This window comes from Chelonus insularis, unplaced genomic scaffold (assembly GCF_013357705.1).
Source record: "Chelonus insularis isolate UGA/USDA-ARS -01 unplaced genomic scaffold, ASM1335770v1 contig_323_pilon, whole genome shotgun sequence".
Lineage (NCBI taxonomy): Eukaryota > Metazoa > Arthropoda > Insecta > Hymenoptera > Braconidae > Chelonus > Chelonus insularis.
The window spans coordinates 278,291-302,294 of record NW_023276493.1 but is presented as its reverse complement, the minus strand read 5'-3'; the positions used below and the strand labels follow the sequence as shown (position 1 = coordinate 302,294).

Below are 24,004 nucleotides of genomic sequence, written 5' to 3'. Positions count from 1 at the left end.
TTATTTACGTTTATTAATTCAAAGCTACGCACAAAAGTGACTTAAATAGATTTTTATGTCATAAATTTTTCTCATTTTAGCACAGTGCGAGGTTTTATATAGATTCAAATGGTTCAAAATAAGTCAGAAAATTGAATAATAATAAATAAAATTCAATGAATATACATTTACAAATTTATTAAACTCTTGAAGTAGTATATTCTGAAGGGAATGCGAATGTGTGCGATCCAAGTGCATTCACAGTTGGCAATAAACCAGCATTAGGAATAATGTTCCATGACAATGTTAAAGTCACATTTTTGTTTCCTCTATAAAAAAAATTTTTTATATAGAATAATAATTAACACAGTAGAGTCGAGACATGATTGATAATATTAATAAAACTTCATTCATTTATGATTATCTTTCATAATCTTATGAACAACGATTAATTAAATAATTACCTAAGACCATTGCCATCATCCCAGAAGTAATATTTTGTGTTCATGTTTTTAAAATCAAGAACTGCATTTTCACCTCTTAGAACTATTTTATCCCATAATACAACCTGTAATAGGATAAATATGACATTATGATTGTGCTAGTTCAGTAATTCAACAATTTGCTTCATTGTGAATACTGGAGAAGTGTGAATAATATACCTGATTTATTTTATTAGCTTCCGTCTCATACTCAGCAGTAAGATAGAGAAACAGCTGTTTAACATTCCAGTTGAACAACGGAGTGAGATTTATAGTAATATCATATGATTAAGGGCTTTAATAGTATTATAAATTATGAACAACTATATGAATTATTTAAAATGTAATAATAAAGATATAATAATTATAAAAAGGATATCAGTTTGAAGATCAAATGTTAGGAATCCTAGGTCATTTCTTTCCCTAGATGCACTGTAATCTGGTACATTTTTCCTGAAAAATAAAAAAAACATAAATAAAATGAATAATAATTTTAAATAGTAATTATCGTTATGCATAGAAGCTAGTGTTTAATAAATTTAAAGTAACTTGATTCAATAAAATAAATGAGTTATACAAACTGCCATCCCGTTCTATGAGAAATGTAGGATACGTGAGCAGGTTATTTTTTTAACATAGAAAATTGATACTTACACAACAACTTTAACCGTATTCAGTGTAGCATTTGCCCGGTAATCGAAAAAAACAGTGGAAAGAAAGCAAAAGAATGTTAGGAAACCGGCAACACTAACTGTGTACGCTACGATTGCGTTAACTCTTGTGAAAACCGAATGCATTTTATTATTTTATCACTATCTTGTTTATATTCAATTATTTAAATATTAATAATAACGTATAGATTTATCACAAATAATATATTCTACACTTAAAATCGCTTTTTTCATTGCTCGTCAACTTTTGGTAAAGAAAATCTTCAACGTCATCAAATCACAAACGTGGTTGAAATTTGTTCATCCATTCTTGTTATTATTCCATTGGATTAGTATCTTTCTTGAAAAGTCACCTTAATGTTTTGGTTTTTTTGTATTGGTAAGACCTGCCAGTTACTTTTCTTTCTTTTATTAATTTGACATTCACATAGAAATTTTAGAGGCATAGATTTTATTATTAATTCATTTCGACTTTCTGCATTAATGAGTTTTATTTTTCTCAATTGTTAATTTTAAGACTGGGCTCAAGTCACGGAGCTGACTGATTCCTCTTATCTAAATACATTGGATCGTATGTTTCTAATTTCCCCGCGAATTTATGTTTTTATTTAAAAATTTCTGTCCCAAATTAAAGCTCATTTTATGCTGCAGTACAAAAAGTACAAATTTTGATTATCCAATTGATTTTTTTAACAAAAAAATTAAAAAGAAAATTAAATAATTATGAATTAATTTGCCGCGCTTTTAACGCCAAGATGGCCGCTACGAGGTTTATAAAAAGAAATCATGAATTATTCATTTTTTATTCAATTTGTGCTCATCAAAGTTAGTTTCTGCAATTTTTGCATTATTTTTCTGCCTAAAAAAACATAGCCCAGCTTTAATTTACAACAAAAAAAATTTTAATAATTTGTTTTTGATATGTTTCATGAAAACGAATCTTAATTTCACTCAAAACTAACCTTTATCTTTTAAATCTACCGCATTTTTGTTTAGAAAATAAAGGTTAAGTTGAAAGAATAAACCAGCGTGAAGCATTAAACATGTTTTATGGGACATAAAACACATTATAACATGAACACATGATTAATTTATTGGATTTTGCATTATTGTTTTCAAACTTATAATTGATTATGGCATCTTTATATAAGTAATAAATATTTGATGTTGATCCATTATGAATTACAACTTCTTCAATCTTTACATCAATAATAAATGACTATTTTTTTACAGGACTATTTATCCGGTGAAATATTTTAGAGATTACTTAGTAAGTATTGTTACTTACATAAAAAATATTTTATAAATACATAAATAAATGTATAAGTTCATAATTAGACATAGTTAATCATTTCATTTTCATTAGTCACAAGAAATCCGACCAGACGGTAGAGAATTTTTGAATTTTCGGCCTATAAGTGTAAATGTTTCATCAATAACTCAAGCTGATGCTTCTGCAATATTCAAAATAGGAAACACTACGATCGTTTGTGGTATTAAAGCTGTAAATATCAGTTGAATGCAAAAAATAGGTCGAATCTTTTCTGTAATATTTTTTTTATAATTAGGAACTAGCAGAACCTAAGGCTGATGCTCCTGATTGTGGGTTTATCATTCCAAATGTTGAACTGTCACCATTATGTTCATCAAAATTTCGACCTGGTCCTCCCAGTGATCAGGCTCAAGTTGCCTCAAAAATGATAGATGACATTCTGATTGACTCTGAAATAATTAATCTTAAAGATTTATGCATTTGCAAGAACAAATTAGTTTGGGTACTTTATTGTGATCTTGAATGCATAGATTGTGATGGATCAATTATTGACGCTTGCGTAGGCGCTTTGATAGCAGCTTTATCAACTCGTGAGTTTTTTTAAAATGTATAACTTATTTATTAAATATTAACTTAATTTAATGTTAATATTTCAGTTACTTTACCGGAAGTAAATCATAACCCTGATGCTAAAACCACGTTTGTTCATCCGACAAAGCGAAGACCAATCGCTATCAGGACATTTTTGGCATCTTGTACCTTTTCTATTTTTGAAAAGTAAATTGAATTTTGCACAAAAAAATTATTGACTTCCAAGTATCATATATGTATTTACTATATAATATGGATATTTTTTAGTGATTTATTACTAGCTGATCCAACAGATGAAGAAGAAACACAAGCTTTAGCAAGGTTGACAATAGTAATGGATTCAGAAGAGATATTTTGCGTTCATAAGCCTGGTAATTATATAGAATAGTTATGTATAATTGAAACAATATTATATAATATTTTTTTTATGAAGGTGGAGTACCGATATCCATAGATCTGCTTCAAAAAAGTATAGCAATTGCAAAAAAAAGAACAAAAAAAGTTACAACTCTTATAAAAACAGCAATAAATGATATAAGTAGTTAAGTCTGAAAAATATTTAATATTTCAATAAAAAAATTTTTTACAAAGATCTTGTTGATTAAATACTTATACCTAATGTTAAACTAGATGTGTTTTTTTCATTATTCGTAAAAATTCTTCTTGCGATATTTCTCCATCTCCGTCTATGTCAGCTTCATCAATCATCTCTTGTAACTCTTCTTCTGTTAAATTTTCTCCTAGTTCATTTGCAACACGTTTTAAATTTTTTAATGTAATCTTTCCTGTATTATCATCATCAAATAAACGAAACGCTTTCAAAATTTCATCCATACTATCTTTTGCACTTATTTTCGTAGACATGACACTTAGGAATTCATCAAAAGTTATTTCGCCTGTGTTATCAGGATCTATTTCAGTAATTATTTTTTTCAATTCCTCCTTTTTCGGTTCAACTCCAAGAGCTTTAAAAGCTACTTTTAGCTCTTTTGTAGATATTTTACCAGTTCCTTCAGGATCAAATAGATCAAAGGCTTCTCGTATATCATTTTGCTGCTCTTCAGTCAATTCTACTTTGTGAGAATTTTTTCTTTTTGTGCCAGTTTGTTTTTTTGAAGTGCTAGCCTTTAAAAAATAATTAAAAATAGTATATTTATAGTTTCGAAATGATTACTTGGATTTTTATTATTTACTATTCTTACCATGTGTTTAAATGATTCTCAAATGATTGAAGTATTAATGTATATTCGAGTATTTACACTATTAAATTAACAATACCACAAAATCATTGATTATATTCTTAAACAAACAAATAATTGAGAAATTCAATCGTGTAATTACGATTGACAATAGATATGCATTTGTTTGTTTACTCCTATAATGCGTCCGTTTCTAGGCCAGTTCAAGTGGTTTGATCAATGCGTCAGATAGCTTATAATAATAATACATATTTTTGTATAAAGAAGTTGTATATACGCTTACGAATATAACCTCGAATACTTTAAAAATTACGAAATAGTTTTTTCGTTGATTTAAATATTAATGAATTTTCCTTTTTTTTTAAATTGACAACACTTTTAATTTTAAAGAAAAATGTTAAAAAATCGTAAACCAATAAAATCTTGTAAACTATTTTTAATCCAGCCTCGTAAATAATAAAATAAATTGATTTTTAAATTTTTTCTTTGTTCTCATATTTTATTATTATATTTTTCCATAATTAAAGATTATGAAATAGCAAATCGTATGAGAAAATTCAACGTTATCTAAAAACTGCAAAATTAAATGAATTTTAAATAAAGCATTTGAATTCGTTTACACACTACCATTTATCTGATCGATAAGAAAGAATTCTATGTAATAAATTAAAAAAATTATAGAGAACTCATTGTTCATTATAAACAATAATAGTTTTTTCGATGTTTTTTTTAAAACTGATTAATTTGTGAATCTTTATACAAAGTATCAATATTTTTTATTGAATTGCTTGAAGGATTGTTAAAATAAAAAAAAACATTTTTTGAAAAAATTGAAATTTTATTTCTAAAAAAATTCGACCGAAATCATGTTTTTTTGTTTATTCATTACAAGTAATTATAAAACATCATTGTATTCTGTTATTTGTTACTATATTTTCTTTTTTTATAAAAAAGCAACTATTGTAGAAAGAATATATGTCAAAAAATTAATGGAAAAATGTTTACTTTTTTTTTTTTTAATTTTTGTTGACTTATTAAAAAAGCTTAGAGTATGGAGGAAATAAAGACAGCTACAACACCCAGAGATCTAGAAGAGGTTTAGAATGTTGACTTTACGATTGATCTGCAAGAGGAGACACAAAAGAATGTTGATGATTAGCAGATTTCATCTTATTTCGGATCATTTTATTTCTTTTATGCTCTACTTTCTTAATAATATATAAAATAACGGAAAGCTTTAATATTGAATGTTTTTTATATTTGGCTATCTTTTGAATGTGAAAGACTTATGGATACTCAAAATTATTTTTAAACGAAAAAAGCTACGGATCAGAGAAGAAAAAATCGATTGCGAAATTACTGCTGTTTACATTCAGGATGATTCTTCTGAGCTTTCGCACCTGATCTCGTGTTTTTATCTGGACGTTCTTCGTCGTCCTCCTCTTCTTCATCACAATCATCATCATCTTCATCCTCATCTTCGTCACACTCTTCTTCTTCGTAGTCATCCCCTTCATCTTCAAGACATTCTCCTAAAATCGAATAGAGAACAGTTGTTATTGTATTAAATAATTTTATATTGATTGAAAATATGTTTCATGATGATTTTACCTGTATAATAGAGAACCGCACGTGGAACAATGCGTTCTCTTATGTAATGACCGATTTCAAAATCACTAGTCAACAAAGACTTCATATCTTCATCTAAATCTACAGCTTCACTATCGTCTGGAACTAATGATAGAAAAAGTTGAAAGAATTATTCTTTGAAGACAAGTTTAATCAATAATTAATTAATTCGATTATATCGTACCAACAGGAGGTGAGAAAAAGTTGAAAAATGAATCATTTTGAATAGTTTTTGTAACAGTACGGACATGGCCATGTGATTTGTGCTTCTGACTTTTTTTTATCGTCTTGACAGTGACGTTTTTGCCTTTTTTCCAATCAATGACGCATCCTTTACTCTTACAGATTTCAGGACCTTCGAAACTGAATGGATCATTCTTATCTGGTGCGCATTTCATAATATATTCTTTAGTTAAAACAGAATTACAAAAATATTCATTCGGTTCAAAATGGAATTCAAGAACGAAACCCTGGAAAATATAAATAAGTTAGTAAAATTATTTTAAAAATAAGAACTAGTGTATTAATGTCATTAATTACCATTGGATCAGATTCTAAAAGTATCACTTTAATATCATAAAGATGTTTTAAAATAGGTTCGTCATGCTCTTGAACCATTTCATCTAACATTCCAACGTTCTTGAATAAACTTAGCCAAAACTCGGGAATTCCTTTGACATCTTCTTTTTCGCTTCTATCAAAAGAATTAGAATGAATTGTTATAAAAACTGAACTGGAAACTACTAAGTAAAATTAACATCTTTTTAAATTCTAATTAACGTACTCATTTTTTTTTTCATCGACATTTTCGATCTTCAATTTGTCTTTGACATCATTAGGAAGATTTTCATCCTCCTCATCTGTTTCCCAGACACATTCCTCATCAGTAGGTTCATAAACACCTGAAATAATGTTGCTTCTTTTTTCATAAAGCTCTGAAAACATTTTATTATATTTGCATTCAAGAGCATGAACTTCTTCATAAAATTTCGCTTCAATATTAAAAAATGACAGCTGGAGCTGCTTTAGAGCTTTAATCCGTCGTTTTATACATTCTGGAAAATTCTAGATAAAAAGAAAAAATTAATTAATCATTAATCACAGAATAAATTACTGAATTAATTTACCTGTGTTTTTTCACCGGCTTGAATCCGAGCCTGAATCCTTGACATTATATCCGGTCGATTGATAAGGCTATTGGTTTTACGATCATCATCATCTTCAACGGACTCCATATCACTAGGTACAGCCTTTTCAGGATCTGTCATGGCACGAACTATCAGACGTCGAGAAATAGCGAAATCAAGCAAAAAAAAAATTAAAAATAGCCATTCAACATAAACAACAAACAGTTAATCATCGTTTGAATTCACAATGAATTAATCTAGAGGTTATTGTCAATTATCAAGAAGCCGTTACAAAGGCAAATCATTTGGTGATGAAAATTGAGGCGGTTTTTGATTGATCGTTGCCATTAGTGATTAAAATGATATCCATTCTTCATGAATCATTTAAATTTGTTATAACAATGACTTCTTTCACGTTAAAAAAGGCAAAAAAATAACGAAATAATGGGAGAAAAAATTACGACTTAAAAAAGGTATATTAAGCACATGGAGACCTTCAAGATCTAAGTTGAAATTAATCAAAGCAAGAAAAATTTTTTTATGATTGTTCAAAGGATTCTTCTAATGTGAGAATTATTTATTAGAGAAATAAATGGGAATTTCATCATAATGGATTAATTATTAAATACATTTAATTGGCTTTATACTTACTTGGTTGATTGCTAAAAGCCGGAATATGGATGAAATGAAGTGTTGCGCGTTAAAAGAGTTGTGTGTGAGGTGGTTTCCAAGTGGTGTAACTTCCTGTTTCCAATTGTCTTGATGCATATGGAGGATTCCATTCTATGTTCTAGTTTTAGTTCATGATTGAAAATTTAAACTGTTATTTGTAGAGATGTAATTGAAGAATATTTCGAAATATTTAAAAATATATTTAATTGTATGAAATATGCCATTTTAAATATTTTTATGCATATAAAAGATATACATCTATCGATTCTTGTAAGCGTGCATAACAATAATTAACTTAAATTGTAACTATTTTTTACTTTAAATAATCAATAAAGTCATAACAATAATAGGCTTGTCGTACTTTGTAGTAATAAATGTTTAAACAAATTCTGAGTAATTTCATTTTCATAATAAATTATAAAGTCTTGTAATTTTTAATTATTCAATTAAAGTATCATCAACTCTTATATTTTACGTTATTTAAAAATAATAAGTCAATTAATAAATAGAAATTGATATTTCATATTTTTTATTCTATTTTTATTGAATTATAAAAAAATTTTTAATCAGTCACTACAAATAGTTACAAAGAATTCCATAAGGTGCGCTGGATTAGTATCTAACCTAACAACCAATTGTATGGCAAATGGTGTATCTTCGAGCCAATATCTGGTCAGTGCTCGAAAGAACACGCTTGTGTAATAACGCGTAGAGTAAATTTGAACATTCCACGTGATTGTGTGGGTATGTTTTGTTATGTCGGTGTATGTAATATGTATAATCGATATTGTGAAACTTGAATATTAACTATACCCAAAAAGTAATGGCCAAAAATACGAATTTAATAAAATTTATAACGATAACTGAATGAAATAAGTGATTTTTATGACATTATCATAAAGCAATAATATTATGGTTGACAAAAGAATATACTGTTACTTGTTTTTATTAACATTTTTGGAATCAGCACTACAAATAAGACCGTCCTTTCACGGTCACAACAATGGTAAATTGTCTCTTATTCCTCTTGATCATCATCACATTTATTTACATCAACTAAAATTGATATATGTTTATTTATTGCTATTAAATTATTTATAAAGATAAATAGAACTAGTTTATGGGGTTTTTACTATGAATCCTTGTCATAAATTTGAATGAACTCCGTGCAAAAACATTCGCTATGTCATGTAAAATTTTCCAAACCTATAATTTTTAGTGCTGAAGGTCATCAAAGCAAACCTTGACTGAGAGCACCTGAAATAATTGTATATTTTGCACATTAGCTCAAATCTCATTTACACGTCTTATCAACTGATCTTTCTTCAAATTATTTTTATGTTATTACAGGTTTTGTTCAAGATGACAATGAAGTCCACTATATCTTGGACAACATCCCCATTTCAATGCACAAAGTAAGAAATAATTTTAAAATTACTTATAATAAATTAAATTATAATATTTTTTAGAGATAAAAATTTTTTTTAAATTATTTTATATTAAAATTTATATCTCTTATTCATATTTCGAAATATTGTTTTTTGTTTAAACTATTTTCTCTGCATTTTCTATTACAAAAATATTATATTATGATTGAATTACCAACTATATAAATTCAGAGTTTCAAGGTTATGAACAATATTTGTATAATATCATCACACTTATAAATGATTTATTCTTTTCTTTCTTATAAAGCACGTATTTATTATTCATAATTAATTGAGTTTATTGATCTATAAAAAGATTAAATACCAATAATATTTCTTATTCATGAATTTTTTTTGTAAAAAATATTCAAGTTTTTATATAGAATTAATATTATTTCGAGTTTCAATAAAATTTCAACGAATATAATTCCAAGATACAAGTAAAATCATTAACTTGAAAAATCTAATTATTTGTTTTTTTTATAGGATTTTGCTAATGCACTGCATGGGCCAGGGTAAGCATCTAAAGATGAAATCAATGGTGAGTTTAAAAATAGGAAAGGTTACTAGTAGTTCTTGGGGTATTTACTGGTTTTTTTAAGGCTTTCATTTATCTTTTTTGACTTGATACTAACATTGTATTATTCTTTTTTGTGCCTTTCCTATTTTAGAACTCATTTAACTGTAGTATTAACCCACTAATTAATTATATTGCAATTAATTTATTGCTTGTAATTATCCAACAAAAGGGATACTTCGATCGATGATAAAAATATACAGGACTCGATACCGTACATCAAGTTCGAGCCGGATATTTTAGATTTTAAAGATCGGTGAGTGTTTTATTTAATTAAGCTTTTGAATTAACGTTGAAACTTAATTTTAATAATTTTTGGAATATTTTAGACAACTTGGAGTGCCGCATCAAGAAACAGTATTCTTGATAAATAAAGATCACAATCGAACGATTCATTTGACATCAATATCTGGAAGTACACAGCATTTTCACTCATCTTTTTTTCAAGATAAAGTGATTCCGCCTTTAGGAAATACAACATTCAACGTTGTGTTTCTTGGTAGAGAGGAAGGTGAAGTAGACAGTCATCTGCATATTCGAACATCTGATGGAACATTGAGATATAAAGTTAGAGGATTGAGTACAAGAAGTCCATATCGGCTGCGTCCTGTAGTCGGCGTGAAACTGCCATTAAATGCATCATTTATGCCATTTATTCACATGCATAATCCTCATCCTGAACCGATCCAGGTGATCGAAGTTTATAGCAGTGGCAGTGAATTCCAGTTAGAATTGCCATCAGGCGAAGCCGAAGGTCCTCGAGAATTATGGGAAATTCCTCCCTATCAAACAAAGCCAATAATTCGGCTACATTTTAACGCATTTACTGAGAAAAATCATACTGCTTATGTAAGATTCAAAATAAATAATAGCGTTGAAGTGATGATTGTGGCAGTAGAAGTGGAAGTAGGAAGTGGAGCTGGTCTTCATTGGGGCGGAAATTCAGCTTGGATTAATTTAGGTATTGGAGGTTCACTTCAACCACCAATTCATTATCCCATAGTGTTGAAAAATTCTGCCAAAAAACCAGTTAAAGTGTTGAATGTTATCAGTACACCAGTTTCGAAAGCACTAACCATTGATTTCGAACCAACAATCATCCCAGGTGATACGGATACACCAGTAACTATTGGCACATTAATTTATGATTGGAAGGCTGGTTTAGAAATGAATCATTTGAAAGGTAAACTTTTGATTAAAGGTGTTGGACCAGGAGGGTCAACACAAAAACTCTCAATTCCTTGGAATGCAGAAGTTCTTCAAGGCGGTCTCGAAGTAAATACTACAACAACACATTACTTTTCACCATTTAAAAATCAGCCACGAAATTTTACTGTGGTTAATAGATTCAATCTTCCGCTTGCTATAACTAATGTCTCATTAGCTGAGGACGCAAGATCATTTTTTAGCATTAAAAATTTCGTTCCACGAGTTTTAAAACCCGGACAAAAAGCTAATATATTTGTTTTAGTTACAAATAATCGGAAAAATAGTAATAACAATCTTATTAGTAGTAAACTAGAGTCGTCGATATTTATTTATTCTAATGTCTCGACGACCAAAGTGCCTTTACTGAGCTATGATGGTAAAGTTAGAAAAATAATACCTGGAGAACGTGAAAGTGATCGTGGTACTATGAATTTTGGTACTGTTGGAAGTGGAACAGAAATTGAAGCAATTTTTGCTTTAGAAAATAAAAATCCCATCAGTATAGAGCTTCATGGTTGGGGTGTTAATATGCCTGGTGCTGTTTTAGAATTAATGGGATGTCAAAGTGGTCCCACGGATCTCTTCAATAAAGGAGTGAAAAACATAACAGTTTGTAGCCATACTGGAAGTCAGAGTATAAAACCAGGATTTCTGGCAGTATTTAAAATAAAAGTTAAAACTCCGATTGTAGAAGAAGATACTATTGTTGGGGATGTTTTTGTAAGAACAATTTATGAACGATTAACAGTTCCAGTTTACATGCAAGTGGCTCATGGAAAAATTTCTATTAAAAAATTCACTTTCACTGATTGTTTTCCTGGTTCTGTTTGCATGCAGCAACTCAAAATTCATTCGACATTCGTACGATCAATGAAGATAACATTAATTGAACCAATTCATCGAGATATGCGAGTCAAATATATCCCACCGAGTGAAGAGTCATTACCGGTGATTAACAAAGGAGATAATAATGTAGGAACAATTGTGATTGATCCTTCAGTAGCGTGTAAACAGCACTGTTATTTAGGTCTTTCTTTAAATTCAACAGCCGGTAATCAGTGGTTAAATACCATGAGTTTGCCTTCTCACACAAGAGATTCAGATTTAAATTTATTAAGTTCTCGCTATACCAAGTACTTGAATTCTACTGGCTCTGGTGGCATGTGGGACAACATTACCATGAGATTAGATACAACTGAAGTCCGGGGACATCAATTTCATATTAATATAAAACCTTATTGGCCATCACTTGTATTGAATATGAATGAAAAACATAAAAATAAGAGTACTTTTACTTTTTCACTTACTCAAGTTGGTAATACGTCTTTTAAAATGATTAAAATCCATAATCCAAGTACTAAACCTTTAATAATTCAACTGATTATGGATTGGGCATATCCTCAAGGTACGAGACTTTATCATTTACTTCCTAGTAAATTTAAATCTGCTTGTTATGACTGTCCATCAACAATTGACGGAGAATTTAAGCTTCTTGATGATGGAGAAGAACGTAAGGCATTTGAGAGAAATTGGGACGTGACTGTTGCACCAGATTCTTTACCTCTGTTCCTCAATCCAGGAGAATCTCGAACAGTTAAATTGTCTTATACACCTACTCAACCTGCTCCATCGTCTGGATTGCTTTTTATTCGGAATAATTTGACAATTTTACAAGTAGTAAGATTATCAGGACGTGGAGCACACGCACAGTTTAAATTTGGTAATCGAAAATCTGGATCTAATACACCTTTGCTTTTTGAACTGGCAGAAAAACATCTAAAAGATTGTGAAAGAGAGCGATCTCGTAAAAATCCTATTCCTAATCTCACAGTCAAACGATCCTTTACTGCAAGAAATACTGGAGAATTACCAATTGATGTTTATGGTTTTTATATTAATGATTTACATTGTGAAGGATATGGTTTTAAGGTTTTAAATTGTGGCTCATTTAAATTAAACCCTAATGCTACGAAAAAAATTGAAATTGCATTCACACCAGACTTCACTCTATCGAGGATTGAGAGAAAACTTTTAATACTAACTAGTCTTGGTACAAATTCTGCTGATTCTGACATTCAACAAAATGGAATGGTACAATTATCACTTTTAACAACATTACCACCTCATACTCTAGAAACTTGTGCTAGTGTTTTAATGCGTCCATCATGGGAACGCCCGGTTCAATGGGCGGCTATAAGTTTTTCATGTATCTTCTTAATGTGTATTTTAGCAGCATCATTTTTAGAAGCTGATAAAATTTTTCGTGCTGCTCTTCTAGCAATGTCAAAGACGAGTGGTGTACAACCACCACTTGATTTACGGCATTTGGCAACACAACAGACAGTTGCTTCAAGTCGAGAAAAGCTTGTTGATGAAAAAACAAACTGTAAGAAAAGAGATGAGCCAGATTGGAATTTGATGAATGTAAAAAGAAGTAAAGAAAAAGAAACTAAAGGTTTTATTAAGATTCCTGATTGGTCTGCTGAAGAAGAACGTAAATTTAAAATGGACATGGAGTCTAAGGAAATTATGAAATCGGATGAAGTATTGGACACAGATAATTCAACGTTAGTGTGTAGAAAAAAGAAAAGGCAAGTAGATTTGAATGATAATACTGAAGTAGATCAAGAAAAGAAAGTTTCATTATCAAGTAAATCAAGTCCAAAAGTCAATTTTAAAGTTAAGAGAGATGAACATGAGCATATTTTATTGAATAATGAAGTGAGAGAAAAGAAAAAAATTCAGCACAATATTAGTAGTAATTTTATTAATAATAGCACCAATAATAATAATAGTAATAATAACAATAATAATAGCAATAGTAATAATATCATTAATAGTAATAATAGTTCGTACAAGAAGTATGAAGCAAATGCTAGTCAGAAGGTTGCCCACTACTCAGAAGAGGATACGTCTTCGACAACAACAGAAAGTTCTACCCATGAAGAATCGGCTTTTAAAGATCAGACATTTCATAAGCCTGAAAAAGTATCAAAAAAACAAGGAGGAAAGAAAAATAAACAAGTTCAAAATTCAAATATTATTGACTTTAGAGATAGTTATGAAGGAGATTGTGATGATGATGACTATGAAAAAGAACGACAAGACAATCCAAATCGTTGGAAGATGAATACTAGTAAATCGGTGACTAAAAATCACTGTCAATCAATAAAAAATAGTAATAATGAAAATAATATTAATTATAAACCAACAAAAACGAAGAACCTACCGAAGAAAGAGAAAACATTGCAAAAACGACGAAGCTCAGAGAAAAATTTAAAAGTTAATACGAATCTTGAAAAAAAACCAGAAAGAAGTGTAGCTCAAGTACCTCCATCACTTCCTCCACCACCACCACCACCTAAATGGGGAGAAAATCGTGCTAAATTTAGTGACGTTGTTGCTAGGAATCCTGACAGTATATCTCCACCATATTTATCAACTGGAAAATTTACTTTGATGAAACGTAATGAAACTATCAAGCCTAATGCTTCTGGACATCCAAAAGTGGATCTGAATAAAGGAACAAATGAAAATAGAAAACCAAGTAATGATTATTCCGAATCGACATCTAAATTCAACATTGATAATAACTTGAATGGTATTTTAGATGATCGTAAGTTTTATTACAATAATGAATCGATTTTAAGCAGTCATAATCATCAACAGCATCAGAATCATCATAGATCATCTAATAGTTATTTTATTAACTCATTAGAGCAGGCTTATGAACCTGAGTTGATCCCTTATGATGATTTACCAGAAACAGATGAACCTTTGATGGAATTAGAGAGTCTAGAAGAGGATACACGATCACCATTATGGACTGATAGAAGTCCCATGATGAATCTCTTAGCTGATACAAGTTCTTATTCTGAACTTGAGACTCTAAATCACGTAGACAAGTTAACGAATAATCTTACAGATTCACTTAAAGACAATTGGCTCACGGTAGAGACCAATTGGGAACCTTTGTATTCTAGAGGTGCTGTTGGTGAAGAAAGGAGTGGTGTTTGGGGAATTAATACTGGAGGTGTTTGGGCTGCTGCTCCTTGGGGTACACCTACACCTCCTACGCTTCAAGTACCATTACTTCAGCAGTCGGAGCAGGACGTACAGGTAAAGATTATATAATTCTCTAGTAAAAATGTGTGATTTACTATGAGATTAGAATGTTTTTATGCTTGTAGGAGCATTCCGGGTTTGATCCTTTCAGATCTCTGAGTACAATATGGACGCCGTCAACAAGTTGGGACACAAAACGTGAAAAATAACTGTTTTTTGTACTTTCCATGAAAAAAATGTATAAACCAAGCATGATTGTGATAAATGATTTCATTAGATGAGATAATTATTGAGACGGTTGTGATAATTATTGAAAAAAATACGTAAATTATTTTACAATGAAAGAAAAAAAAAGTAAAAAGCTTTTTTGAGTGATTTCGATAGCTTTTCGATTTATAATCGCACAGAATTATTATTTTTAACATCGTTTATTTTGATTAATTGTTGATTTTACATTCTTTAAATTTTTGTTGTGAAAAATCCTTGATTAAAATTCATTTATTCATTCGAGTTTAATAAAAAAAAATTCAAATTTTGAAATGATTTATTTACAAGAGAAACCAAAATATAATGGAGTTTATGATAACTGAGTGAACTGTACCTACTTATTAAGACTGCTCATTGTTGTGTTTAAATAAAAACAAGTCCTCTCAGTCTTCAAATTAGCTTTATTTTTAATTATATTTTCCAAAATTCTAAAATAAGCTATTTATATTTATGTAAGAAATAACTTTTTTTTTTTTTATAAAACAGATTTCAGTTGATGCTTAGGTGCTCTTTTTACGGCAGAAATATGTGGCTTTGCATTTTGAATCCTTCTCAGCATCATCTAAAAAATTTTGTTATATTATTTTTACAAATAACTCGTCTTAATAAACTTTAAATGTTTTTAACAGTGTAATTATATATTATGAAACGATTAAAATGTTTTTGTTGCAGTTAATAAATTAATATCATTATATAATTCGTTTCTGTCTCTCGTCTTTATTTTCATTGTTCTATACTGATCGTTATTTTTAACTATCGTGAACTTATAATGATAAAAATATGATAAAATTTTTAAACTTTAAAAAAATAACTCATTATTTTTCTCTACTTTCATAGAAAAATATTACTACAATATTAAAAGTAATAACAATTACCATATTTTCTTCCTCAATCTTTCTTTGAAGTCTCTTCCGATTGATCGCTGAACTACTTGGTCTATTTGGCACGGTTTGTATCTGTACACTTTTAGAGGGTGTAGATTTAGCCATTATTTTTCTCAATAAATATTGATTTTCTCTTTCAATTTTCATCATTTCATTATTTGTAAAACTCATATTTTTTCTAGTATTTACACTTGTTCCACTTGATGATACTGAAAGTGAAGATGATAAATAATTTTTTTTCCTTGTTCCTTTCAAATTCTTTTCCATATCACTCTCTTCAGAATTATTAGATGATTTTGAAGCTGAAGAATATGAATATGAATTTCGACTTATCACGGAGGATCTTGTGGTAACATTGGTAATATCTGATTCATTAAAGGATGCATCAGAACAAAGTGAGTCATCACTATATGAATAATTTTCTTCATCGCTTGAGTTTTCAACACAATTATTAGCATTTTTGGCGGGATCATTATTAATTTCTTGTATTGTGAGATCTACTTGATCGTTAGTACGATCATTCATACTGATAAAAAGCTTCAAAAAGAATAACTAAACAAAAAGATAACATAAATGTTCAAAACACATGCAGTTATAAATAAATATTGATTAATGTATGTTTGGATGCTATGGCAACGTTTGCTATTTACTGCATTATCACAATGAACATGAAACATTTTAATATTGCCCTCCTTTCTAAAAGATACATATTGATTTATTCATGTGTGGTAATGGTTGAACTAACACAAAATATTTGAAATTAATATTTATTATACATATATATTATACAAATTATAAGAATATTTATAAATTTTATTAAAGTAAAAAATATAAATTTAATAATTTATTTGTTTGATTCACACCATGTAAATGCATTTGCGAACATTTTTAACCATGGAGAGAATTGGTTTTCCCAGTTGGGAGGAATGTAAGGCCATTGCCACATGTCTGTGCATCTTTCTGGATGTGGCATCATTGCTAGATGACGTCCATCGACTGAACATATTCCAGCAATACCGTCTACAAAATTTTATTAAACAAATTAGACATTTCGAATTTTTTAAATACCTGTAATTAGACTCATGTTTATAAAACTTACCGACACTTCCATTTGGATTCATAGGATAAATTTCTGTAGGAATTCCATCATCATCAGTGTACTTAATTGCCAAGCAATTATTTTGTTTTAAATCTTTGAGAACTTGATCATTTTTAAAAGTAAATCTGCCTTCTCCATGTGCAATCCACACTCCTAAAATGCTTCCTTCCATTTCTTTAAGCATTATTGCTGGAGATTTTTCAATTTTTACTGTACTCCAACGACATTCGAATCTCTCAGATTTATTATGATCTAACACAATATCAGTATTCTTTTGTTTGCTTCCAATCCAACCAAGTAGACTCATTAACTGACATCCATTACATACACCAAGACTAAAGGTGTCTGGTTTTTCAACAAAAGCATCAAGTTGTTTGCGAAGAAGTGGATGGAAAAGTAAACTAGCTGCCCAGCCTTTAGCAGAACCTAAGACATCAGCATAACTAAATCCTCCAGGGAAAATAACTCCTCGGAAATGATCCAAAGTCACAACTTGTTTCAAAAGATCCTGCATTGTTACGTCCCAAACTTCAAAACCAACTTTTGCCAGAGATGCAGCCATTTCTCGATCTCCATTAATTCCTTCTTCTCTGATAACAGCGACTCGAGTTTGGCTGCGCAAATATGCTTGCTCGACAATCGGAGCTACAATATCAGGATTAAAATTCAATTTATAACATGGAATCTTTCTATTTTCCAACATATTAAATTCTTCCATTGCACATTGAATATTAGTTTGACGTTTTTCCAATTCATAACTAGTTTCTTCCCACATTTTCATCATCTTCAAAAGCTGTGATTTGAAAAGTTGATCACCTCTGACTTTAATCATAATTTCAGAAGACATTCCTAACCCTTCAGATGATCCTACATGAAATGCTGGCACTTTGTCGTTTTCAAACATTTTTAAAACGTGATCCAAATCATCCGTATTTACTTCTAAAACCCATCCAACTTCTTCAGCGAAAAGAATATTAATAGGATCACATGACTTATGTTTTACATCAATCTGTAAACCACATAATCCAGCAAAAGCCATTTCCAAAAGACAAACAATCAGTCCACCATCACTCACATCATGTCCAGCAAGAATTAAGCCTGAATATATCAGTCTTTGGGTTACGTTAAAAGCTCTTATTATGCATTCCGCATTTTCAACATCAGGAACACTATCTCCAAGTTGATTAAACACTTGTGCAAGAGCAGTTCCACCAATTCGACTTTTTCCTTGCGATAAATCAACAAATACTAGTGCTCCTTTTTTACCTTGACTGGGATACTTAAGATCTGGAGTCACAACGTGTTTGATATTTGGACACGGCGCATAACAAGAAACGACTAATGTTCCAGGTGATTTAACTATGTCATTTTTTACTCTAGCAGCCATACTGAGAGAATCTTTACCACCATCTATTGCAATTCCAAGCTTGTTCATAAGTATACACATTTCTCGGCATGCATCATATAATTTAGCACCTTCTCCAGGTAGTTTAGCTGCCCACATCCAATTTCCACTGCATTTTATGTCTTTAATATCACTAATTTTAGCAAAAACCATATTAGAAATTGCCTCAATTACTGTCATTCGTGCTCCAGCAGCTACATTAACCATGCCTTTTATCGGCTGTTCTCCAATTGACGTAGCAATTCCTTCCAATGAGAAATGAGATATAGCAGTCACAGCTACATCAGCTAAAGGAGTATGAAGGGGCCCAACACATTGTTGTTGAGCAATTAATCCAGTTACACATCTATCAACTTTATTTGTTAAATAGCGTTTGCTTGCAACCGATGGCAATCTTAACACTCGCTCCAGTGCTTTACCGATATCTAAGTTAGCTGGCAATTTAACTGGTTCAAGAACTATAGTTTCTCTATTCATTCTAAACACTTTTTGAGGCATTTTTCCGAGTACTAACTCTAAATCTAAATCCACAGGATGTCTAATATTAGTATTTTGATTATTTTGAAGATATTTAGAAGCATCACAATCAGCTTCTTCAGATAAAACAATTTTTCCTGATCCAGTTACTTTACCAACAAAATTAATTGGACATTTTTCACGATTTGCTATAGACTTAAGGATATCAATATCCTGTTCTTTACATAAAATGGCATCATTTTCTTGATATTCTGCTCCCCAGAGTTCCATCGTGCTTATGCTAGGATCACCAAGTTCAAACTTTTTAGTAAAAATAACAGCTCCAGCTGGTTCTACGAGTTCTTTTAGTACATTACCATTGCCTCCAGCACCTTGGTCATGTATGCTAAGTATTGGATTCACGGATCCCATTTCTGTACAAGCTCTTATTAATCGGTTTAATTTCTGCTCCATTTCTGGATCACCTCTCTGAACTGCTCCAAAATCAAGTTCTGATTTATTGTCGCCTTGGACAACAACTGAAGAAGCTGCACCACCTCCTACACCGATTCTGTAAACAGGGCCACCAATTTTAATCACCTCCATCCCCTTTTCTGGTACTAATTTATTCGTCATATCAGCATCTACCATTCCCACTCCTCCACTGAACATAATTGGTTTAATCCATTCTGTTCGTGTTTCTTTGTAAGTCATTCCAAACGTTCTAGCGAAACCACCAATAACTGGTTCTCCAAATTTATTACCATAATCTGATGCTCCATTACTTGCTTCAATAATTATTTCTAAAGGAGAAGCAAAATTAGATGGATATGAACTATTTTTATCTTCCCAAGGTAAATCATAGCCTGGAATCAGAAGATTTCCTACAGAATATCCAGCAGTTCCAGCAATATAATAACCTCCACGTCCACAACCTTGAATATCTCGAATTCTTCCTCCTGTTCCAGTTGTTGCTCCACTAAAAGGTGCTACTCCAGTCGGAAAGTTGTGTGTTTCAGCAGTAAAAATCAAATGTCGTTCGATGTCATCGAATTTAAAATTACTAGCTTGATGGGTTTGGCTTGGAATTATAGTCCGTGCTCGAAAACCTTTAATAGCACTACTATTATCACTAAACTTGATTACATTATTACCGTTTGTCCAGCTTTGAGTATCTTGGATCATGCTAAACAGGGTTTCTCGTTGTTCTTCACCGTCAATGATCATTTTTCCACGAAAAAACCAATGACGACTATGTTCACTATTAGACTGAGCTAAATCAAAACATTCCACACTAGTTGGGTTTCTTTTTAAAACATTCTTAAACAAATTAGTATAATAATCTAGATCCCAATCATCAAATGCAAGTCCTAATGTTGCACTTACTTGCTCTAGAGCTTGTCGTCCATGTTTTAATATATCAACTTCGTACCAATTTTCTGGTTTAAAACCATGATCAAATGTTTCCAGAGGTTTTAAGTAGCGGCACTCTGTCATTTTATCGTGCAAAGCATTAACTATTTGCTCTTCCAGAACACCTTTTATTGAATTTTGACATTTTACAAGGTATCGTGTGGCTGCTTCGACTCGAGATATTTTGTCCAATTTCGTGAATTTAAATATTGACACAGCGTTACTAGAAAATGCTGTTGAAAAATTTAATCTTGGTCCTATTTCGATTATTAAATCATGCTTTGATGGGTTCAAATTGCTTGAAACTTGAAAGTCTGAAGATTTGAATGGTGAATTGAGTACAAACTTAATTATATCCAATTCTTTATCTGTTAGTGGTGATGAGCTTTCGATATAATAGCATAACTCTGATTCCAGGTCGCTGATTAATGGTGAAATTTGGGAGATTGCTTCTAGCTTTGATGATAGCTTTCCTGTTAGTAAGCCCGGAGATTTAAAAAATCTGTAGATGACCATGTTGATAACTAAAATGATGAATTAATCAATGTATATCTGAAAATTTAATACATTATAATTAACATTAGAATAAAAATTGTTCTAATTATTAAAGAAATATTTATAATTAATTTTTGCAAAAATATTACTTGAAGAAAATATTCTTAAAAAATTTGAAAAATTAATTTCTCCAGTTCACAAACACTTCAATATCAACTTTCAAGTGCAATGAATTCTTTTCATGTTTGTTAAGATTTGTTCATCATCAATTTATGATATAATGATGATGAAAGAATGTAATAATCACATATCTTGATTGCTTAATTGTAAAACAAGTTAAAGTATGATGAAAAGTATTTTGATGTTCAGTTCAAAAGTTCAAAGATTAGCTACGTCATAAATAACTTACACAGGTCTACAAATATAGAATTGATCTTGATCAATTAGCTTGGAATTTTCCATGCGTAAATTTATGGTGTCAGAATTTTTTTCATGTAAATAGTATGTGTATAAAAATGACAAACATTTAAATAACAAAAAAATAAGTACTTGGTAGCTGCAACTGTTTGATTAAAATTAATTCATTATCAGCACTTAAATATTAATTATCATTTTAAATATTGCCCTGTGTTGTTATTTTAATTGTTAAAAATTCTCCTATAGCTATTATTGATATAAATAAAGAATTATAAATATTTTATACAATCTAAATATGTACAGCTTCATTTATTGCTTGGGCAGACACGTGTTGTCAAAAAACACGTGTACTGAAAATATTTTCGTTTACTTGAAATGAGCATAACGTAAGTAGGAAGTTACCAGTAGTGTCACACTTACCTCAAATTTTAACAAAAAAAATCAATCTACAAATTTACTAATTTCTAGTGTCTAACAAACACGAGAGACTAATTAAAATATCTTATAAATATCCTGATTGTTACATTAAAACCAAGCATTTGTAAATAATATATATACATCTGAGAGGATGATTTTGCTATCATCGGCTCTTTCCGGCAACTTGGTGATTGGCTTTCATGTTTAAACCATCCCAAAAAAAGACCAATAAAAACGTTTCTCTTTCTTTTATACATACATCGTAGAATGTAATAGGAAACTATGAGAAATAGGTAAACAAGATCAAAACAATCCGGTATTTATTAAAACTAAAAAAGTATGTATTAACATTTATTTTAAGAATTAATAACTTACAAATTACTTCATTTATTCTTGATTTTTAATTTTTTTCAATCATCAATACTTGTCCTTATCATTTACTTTGTAAATAGACATTTATATATCAAATTTTGTAGAACATAACCTCATACTCGTTTTTATTTTATAGGAACAAAATCGTAAAATAAAGACCATGCTTGATTGTGATAATAGATTCTTTCAATAATAACAATCAATAATTGAAGTTAGACATTGTTATTTAAAGAGAAATAATTATTTTTTAATTTACAACCATGTGGAGCACTCGATCTCTTCTACATCTAAAACAGTGTTTAAGATTGACTAGGACATTTTTAACTGAATCTTACAGCTGTACAGAAGCATGGAATCAACGTTTACAATCTCCTATCTTGAGTAAAATAAAACCACGTGATTTTTTCATTGAAATTGACTCAAGATTACAGACAACAGGAAAACTTGGAGCAATTGATGTTGATATCTATGCGAATACAGTCAATCATATTGATTCGGTGGATGAAACAATTAATGTTCTTCATCGTTTTCGAATGACTGCTAATACTTCAGATACTTTTGACTCTACTCATCACGCAATCATACGATATTTACTAGATTGCAATGATACAGAAACTCTTTTACATATTCTAGATGATCGTTTAAACTATGGTATTTTTCCAGATCACTTGTGCTATAATCTTATGATGGATAAGTTTATTAAAGCTCAAGATTATGTATCAGCAGCTAAAGTAGCAACATTTTTGATGCTTCAAGAAGATAATGATCATCCAATTTGTAATGCTTTGGCTGTTTATAGTTGTTATAAATTTTTAGAAAATCCTGATGCTTGGGTACTACCTCCACCAGAACCTGAAATTCCTGATGATGAAAAGACTAAAATTCGAGTGTTTTATTTAAGAAACCCTTTCTTTGATGATCATTTTGATCTCAGAGAGCCTAAACATTTAGTTGGAAAAACTCTAGTATTTTTTGGCAAATATTACAAAGATACTCCTCTAGGTCGTACTTGTATGCTTCGTGGTTTTATTTTACATGAAAAATACGATGAAGCTGTAAAATTAATTGATCATTGGATTCAAAATTCTACCAAGGAAGTTATTTTCAAAGATACTTTACCGTTGATTAATAAAGAATTAGATGCAATTCCTGAAGAAAAAATCAACGATAATGTTAAAGTTCTCCAAGAAAAAATAAAAGAGCTGGAAAAATGTAGTTTAAAAGATGGAAGTATTATGGAAGAAATAGAGATGAAAATCAAAGAAGCAGTAGAAACTCGTACAGCAAAAGATATTGAACATCAGCTGTCTGTAAGTAAATAATTAATATTTTTAGATTATTTATTATGATTGTATGCTTTTTTTAACCTGTTGTTTTAGATTTACAAACAATGGGATGAGAAACGAATGGCAGTATTAACTGCTCAATTGAAAGAACTAGATAAAGAGAAAAGGCTCGCACAAATAAAAGAAATAAAAGAAGATTTAGCAAAACGTGAAAGACTTCTAACATTCTATGAAAATGAGGAAAAACTGGAACTTCAAATTGAGAAGAAATTGAAGTGGGAAGAGGAAGTTTATGGTCCCCCAGTTGAACAAGCAACGATATTAGATGAGGATTATATTCCTCCTGATGTTACATCAAAGCCTGCGATACAAAATAAATAATTGAATATAATTAAGTCATTTACTTTTAAATGAATAAATTATTATCCGTTGTTTTTTAAAAAACATGAACATCTTTTCGTAAATTTCACATTTTGTCATAGATAATATGACTTATAATGAAATGTAATTTTTTATAAATCAAATTTATATATAATTATCTTTTTATTAGATATAAAAAATGATAATTTACGAAAATTCAGCGTTATATGAT

At 30.0% G+C, this 24,004-nt stretch overlaps 8 protein-coding genes across 11 annotated transcripts; 3 read left to right on the top strand and 5 right to left on the bottom strand.

Moving 5' to 3' along the window:
- Window positions 1-131: 131 nt before the first annotated feature.
- On the bottom strand, window positions 132-1,468 carry Spase22-23 (Signal peptidase complex subunit Spase22-23). The gene is made up of 5 exons (XM_035081337.1): window positions 1,116-1,468; window positions 841-914; window positions 642-730; window positions 444-547; window positions 132-308 (listed from the first exon to the last, which is right to left on the bottom strand). The coding sequence occupies exons 1-5, from the start codon at window positions 1,256-1,258 to the stop codon at window positions 179-181; spliced, it is 540 nt and encodes a 179-aa protein (XP_034937228.1). The 5' UTR covers window positions 1,259-1,468; the 3' UTR covers window positions 132-178.
- Window positions 1,469-2,058: 590 nt separating this feature from the next.
- LOC118065799 (exosome complex component RRP43-like) lies at window positions 2,059-3,575 on the top strand. The gene is made up of 7 exons (XM_035081315.1): window positions 2,059-2,282; window positions 2,366-2,402; window positions 2,499-2,636; window positions 2,701-2,995; window positions 3,062-3,182; window positions 3,264-3,367; window positions 3,430-3,575. The coding sequence occupies exons 1-7, from the start codon at window positions 2,266-2,268 to the stop codon at window positions 3,540-3,542; spliced, it is 825 nt and encodes a 274-aa protein (XP_034937206.1). The 5' UTR covers window positions 2,059-2,265; the 3' UTR covers window positions 3,543-3,575.
- LOC118065800 (caltractin) lies at window positions 3,539-4,584 on the bottom strand. Its single transcript, XM_035081316.1, has 2 exons — window positions 4,199-4,584; window positions 3,539-4,121 (listed from the first exon to the last, which is right to left on the bottom strand). Exons 1-2 carry the CDS (start codon window positions 4,199-4,201, stop codon window positions 3,618-3,620), a joined length of 507 nt encoding a protein of 168 aa, XP_034937207.1. The 5' UTR covers window positions 4,202-4,584; the 3' UTR covers window positions 3,539-3,617.
- A 453-nt stretch (window positions 4,585-5,037) lies between these two features.
- Nap1 (Nucleosome assembly protein 1) lies at window positions 5,038-7,710 on the bottom strand. Of its 3 annotated transcripts, XM_035081313.1 has the most exons (8): window positions 7,603-7,698; window positions 6,952-7,100; window positions 6,609-6,889; window positions 6,365-6,518; window positions 6,009-6,294; window positions 5,807-5,929; window positions 5,596-5,727; window positions 5,201-5,318 (listed from the first exon to the last, which is right to left on the bottom strand). In XM_035081313.1, exons 2-8 carry the CDS (start codon window positions 7,090-7,092, stop codon window positions 5,308-5,310), a joined length of 1,128 nt encoding a protein of 375 aa, XP_034937204.1. In that variant the 5' UTR covers window positions 7,093-7,100; window positions 7,603-7,698; the 3' UTR covers window positions 5,201-5,307. The 3 variants fall into 3 exon arrangements, with proteins under 3 accessions (XP_034937205.1, XP_034937203.1, XP_034937204.1); XM_035081314.1 differs by having other exon boundaries at window positions 5,038-5,727; window positions 6,952-7,085; window positions 7,603-7,710; XM_035081312.1 differs by having other exon boundaries at window positions 5,038-5,727.
- Window positions 7,711-8,284: 574 nt separating this feature from the next.
- Tmem131 (Transmembrane protein 131) lies at window positions 8,285-15,563 on the top strand. The gene is made up of 6 exons (XM_035081255.1): window positions 8,285-8,629; window positions 8,974-9,038; window positions 9,537-9,565; window positions 9,800-9,883; window positions 9,957-14,955; window positions 15,027-15,563. Exons 1-6 carry the CDS (start codon window positions 8,536-8,538, stop codon window positions 15,108-15,110), a joined length of 5,355 nt encoding a protein of 1,784 aa, XP_034937146.1. The 5' UTR covers window positions 8,285-8,535; the 3' UTR covers window positions 15,111-15,563.
- Window positions 15,564-15,589: 26 nt separating this feature from the next.
- LOC118065768 (cilia- and flagella-associated protein 97-like) lies at window positions 15,590-16,648 on the bottom strand. The gene is made up of 2 exons (XM_035081256.1): window positions 16,044-16,648; window positions 15,590-15,730 (listed from the first exon to the last, which is right to left on the bottom strand). The coding sequence occupies exons 1-2, from the start codon at window positions 16,575-16,577 to the stop codon at window positions 15,644-15,646; spliced, it is 621 nt and encodes a 206-aa protein (XP_034937147.1). The 5' UTR covers window positions 16,578-16,648; the 3' UTR covers window positions 15,590-15,643.
- A 155-nt stretch (window positions 16,649-16,803) lies between these two features.
- On the bottom strand, window positions 16,804-21,918 carry Pfas (phosphoribosylformylglycinamidine synthase). Of its 2 annotated transcripts, none has more exons than XM_035081257.1 (3): window positions 21,758-21,918; window positions 17,152-20,977; window positions 16,804-17,072 (listed from the first exon to the last, which is right to left on the bottom strand). In XM_035081257.1, the coding sequence occupies exons 2-3, from the start codon at window positions 20,939-20,941 to the stop codon at window positions 16,897-16,899; spliced, it is 3,966 nt and encodes a 1,321-aa protein (XP_034937148.1). In that variant the 5' UTR covers window positions 20,942-20,977; window positions 21,758-21,918; the 3' UTR covers window positions 16,804-16,896. The 2 variants fall into 2 exon arrangements, with proteins under 2 accessions (XP_034937148.1, XP_034937149.1); XM_035081258.1 differs by lacking the exon at window positions 21,758-21,918 and adding an exon at window positions 21,070-21,208.
- LOC118065771 (uncharacterized) lies at window positions 21,797-23,856 on the top strand. Its single transcript, XM_035081260.1, has 3 exons — window positions 21,797-22,091; window positions 22,263-23,436; window positions 23,506-23,856. The coding sequence occupies exons 2-3, from the start codon at window positions 22,387-22,389 to the stop codon at window positions 23,791-23,793; spliced, it is 1,338 nt and encodes a 445-aa protein (XP_034937151.1). The 5' UTR covers window positions 21,797-22,091; window positions 22,263-22,386; the 3' UTR covers window positions 23,794-23,856.
- The last annotated feature ends 148 nt before the right edge of the window (window positions 23,857-24,004 follow it).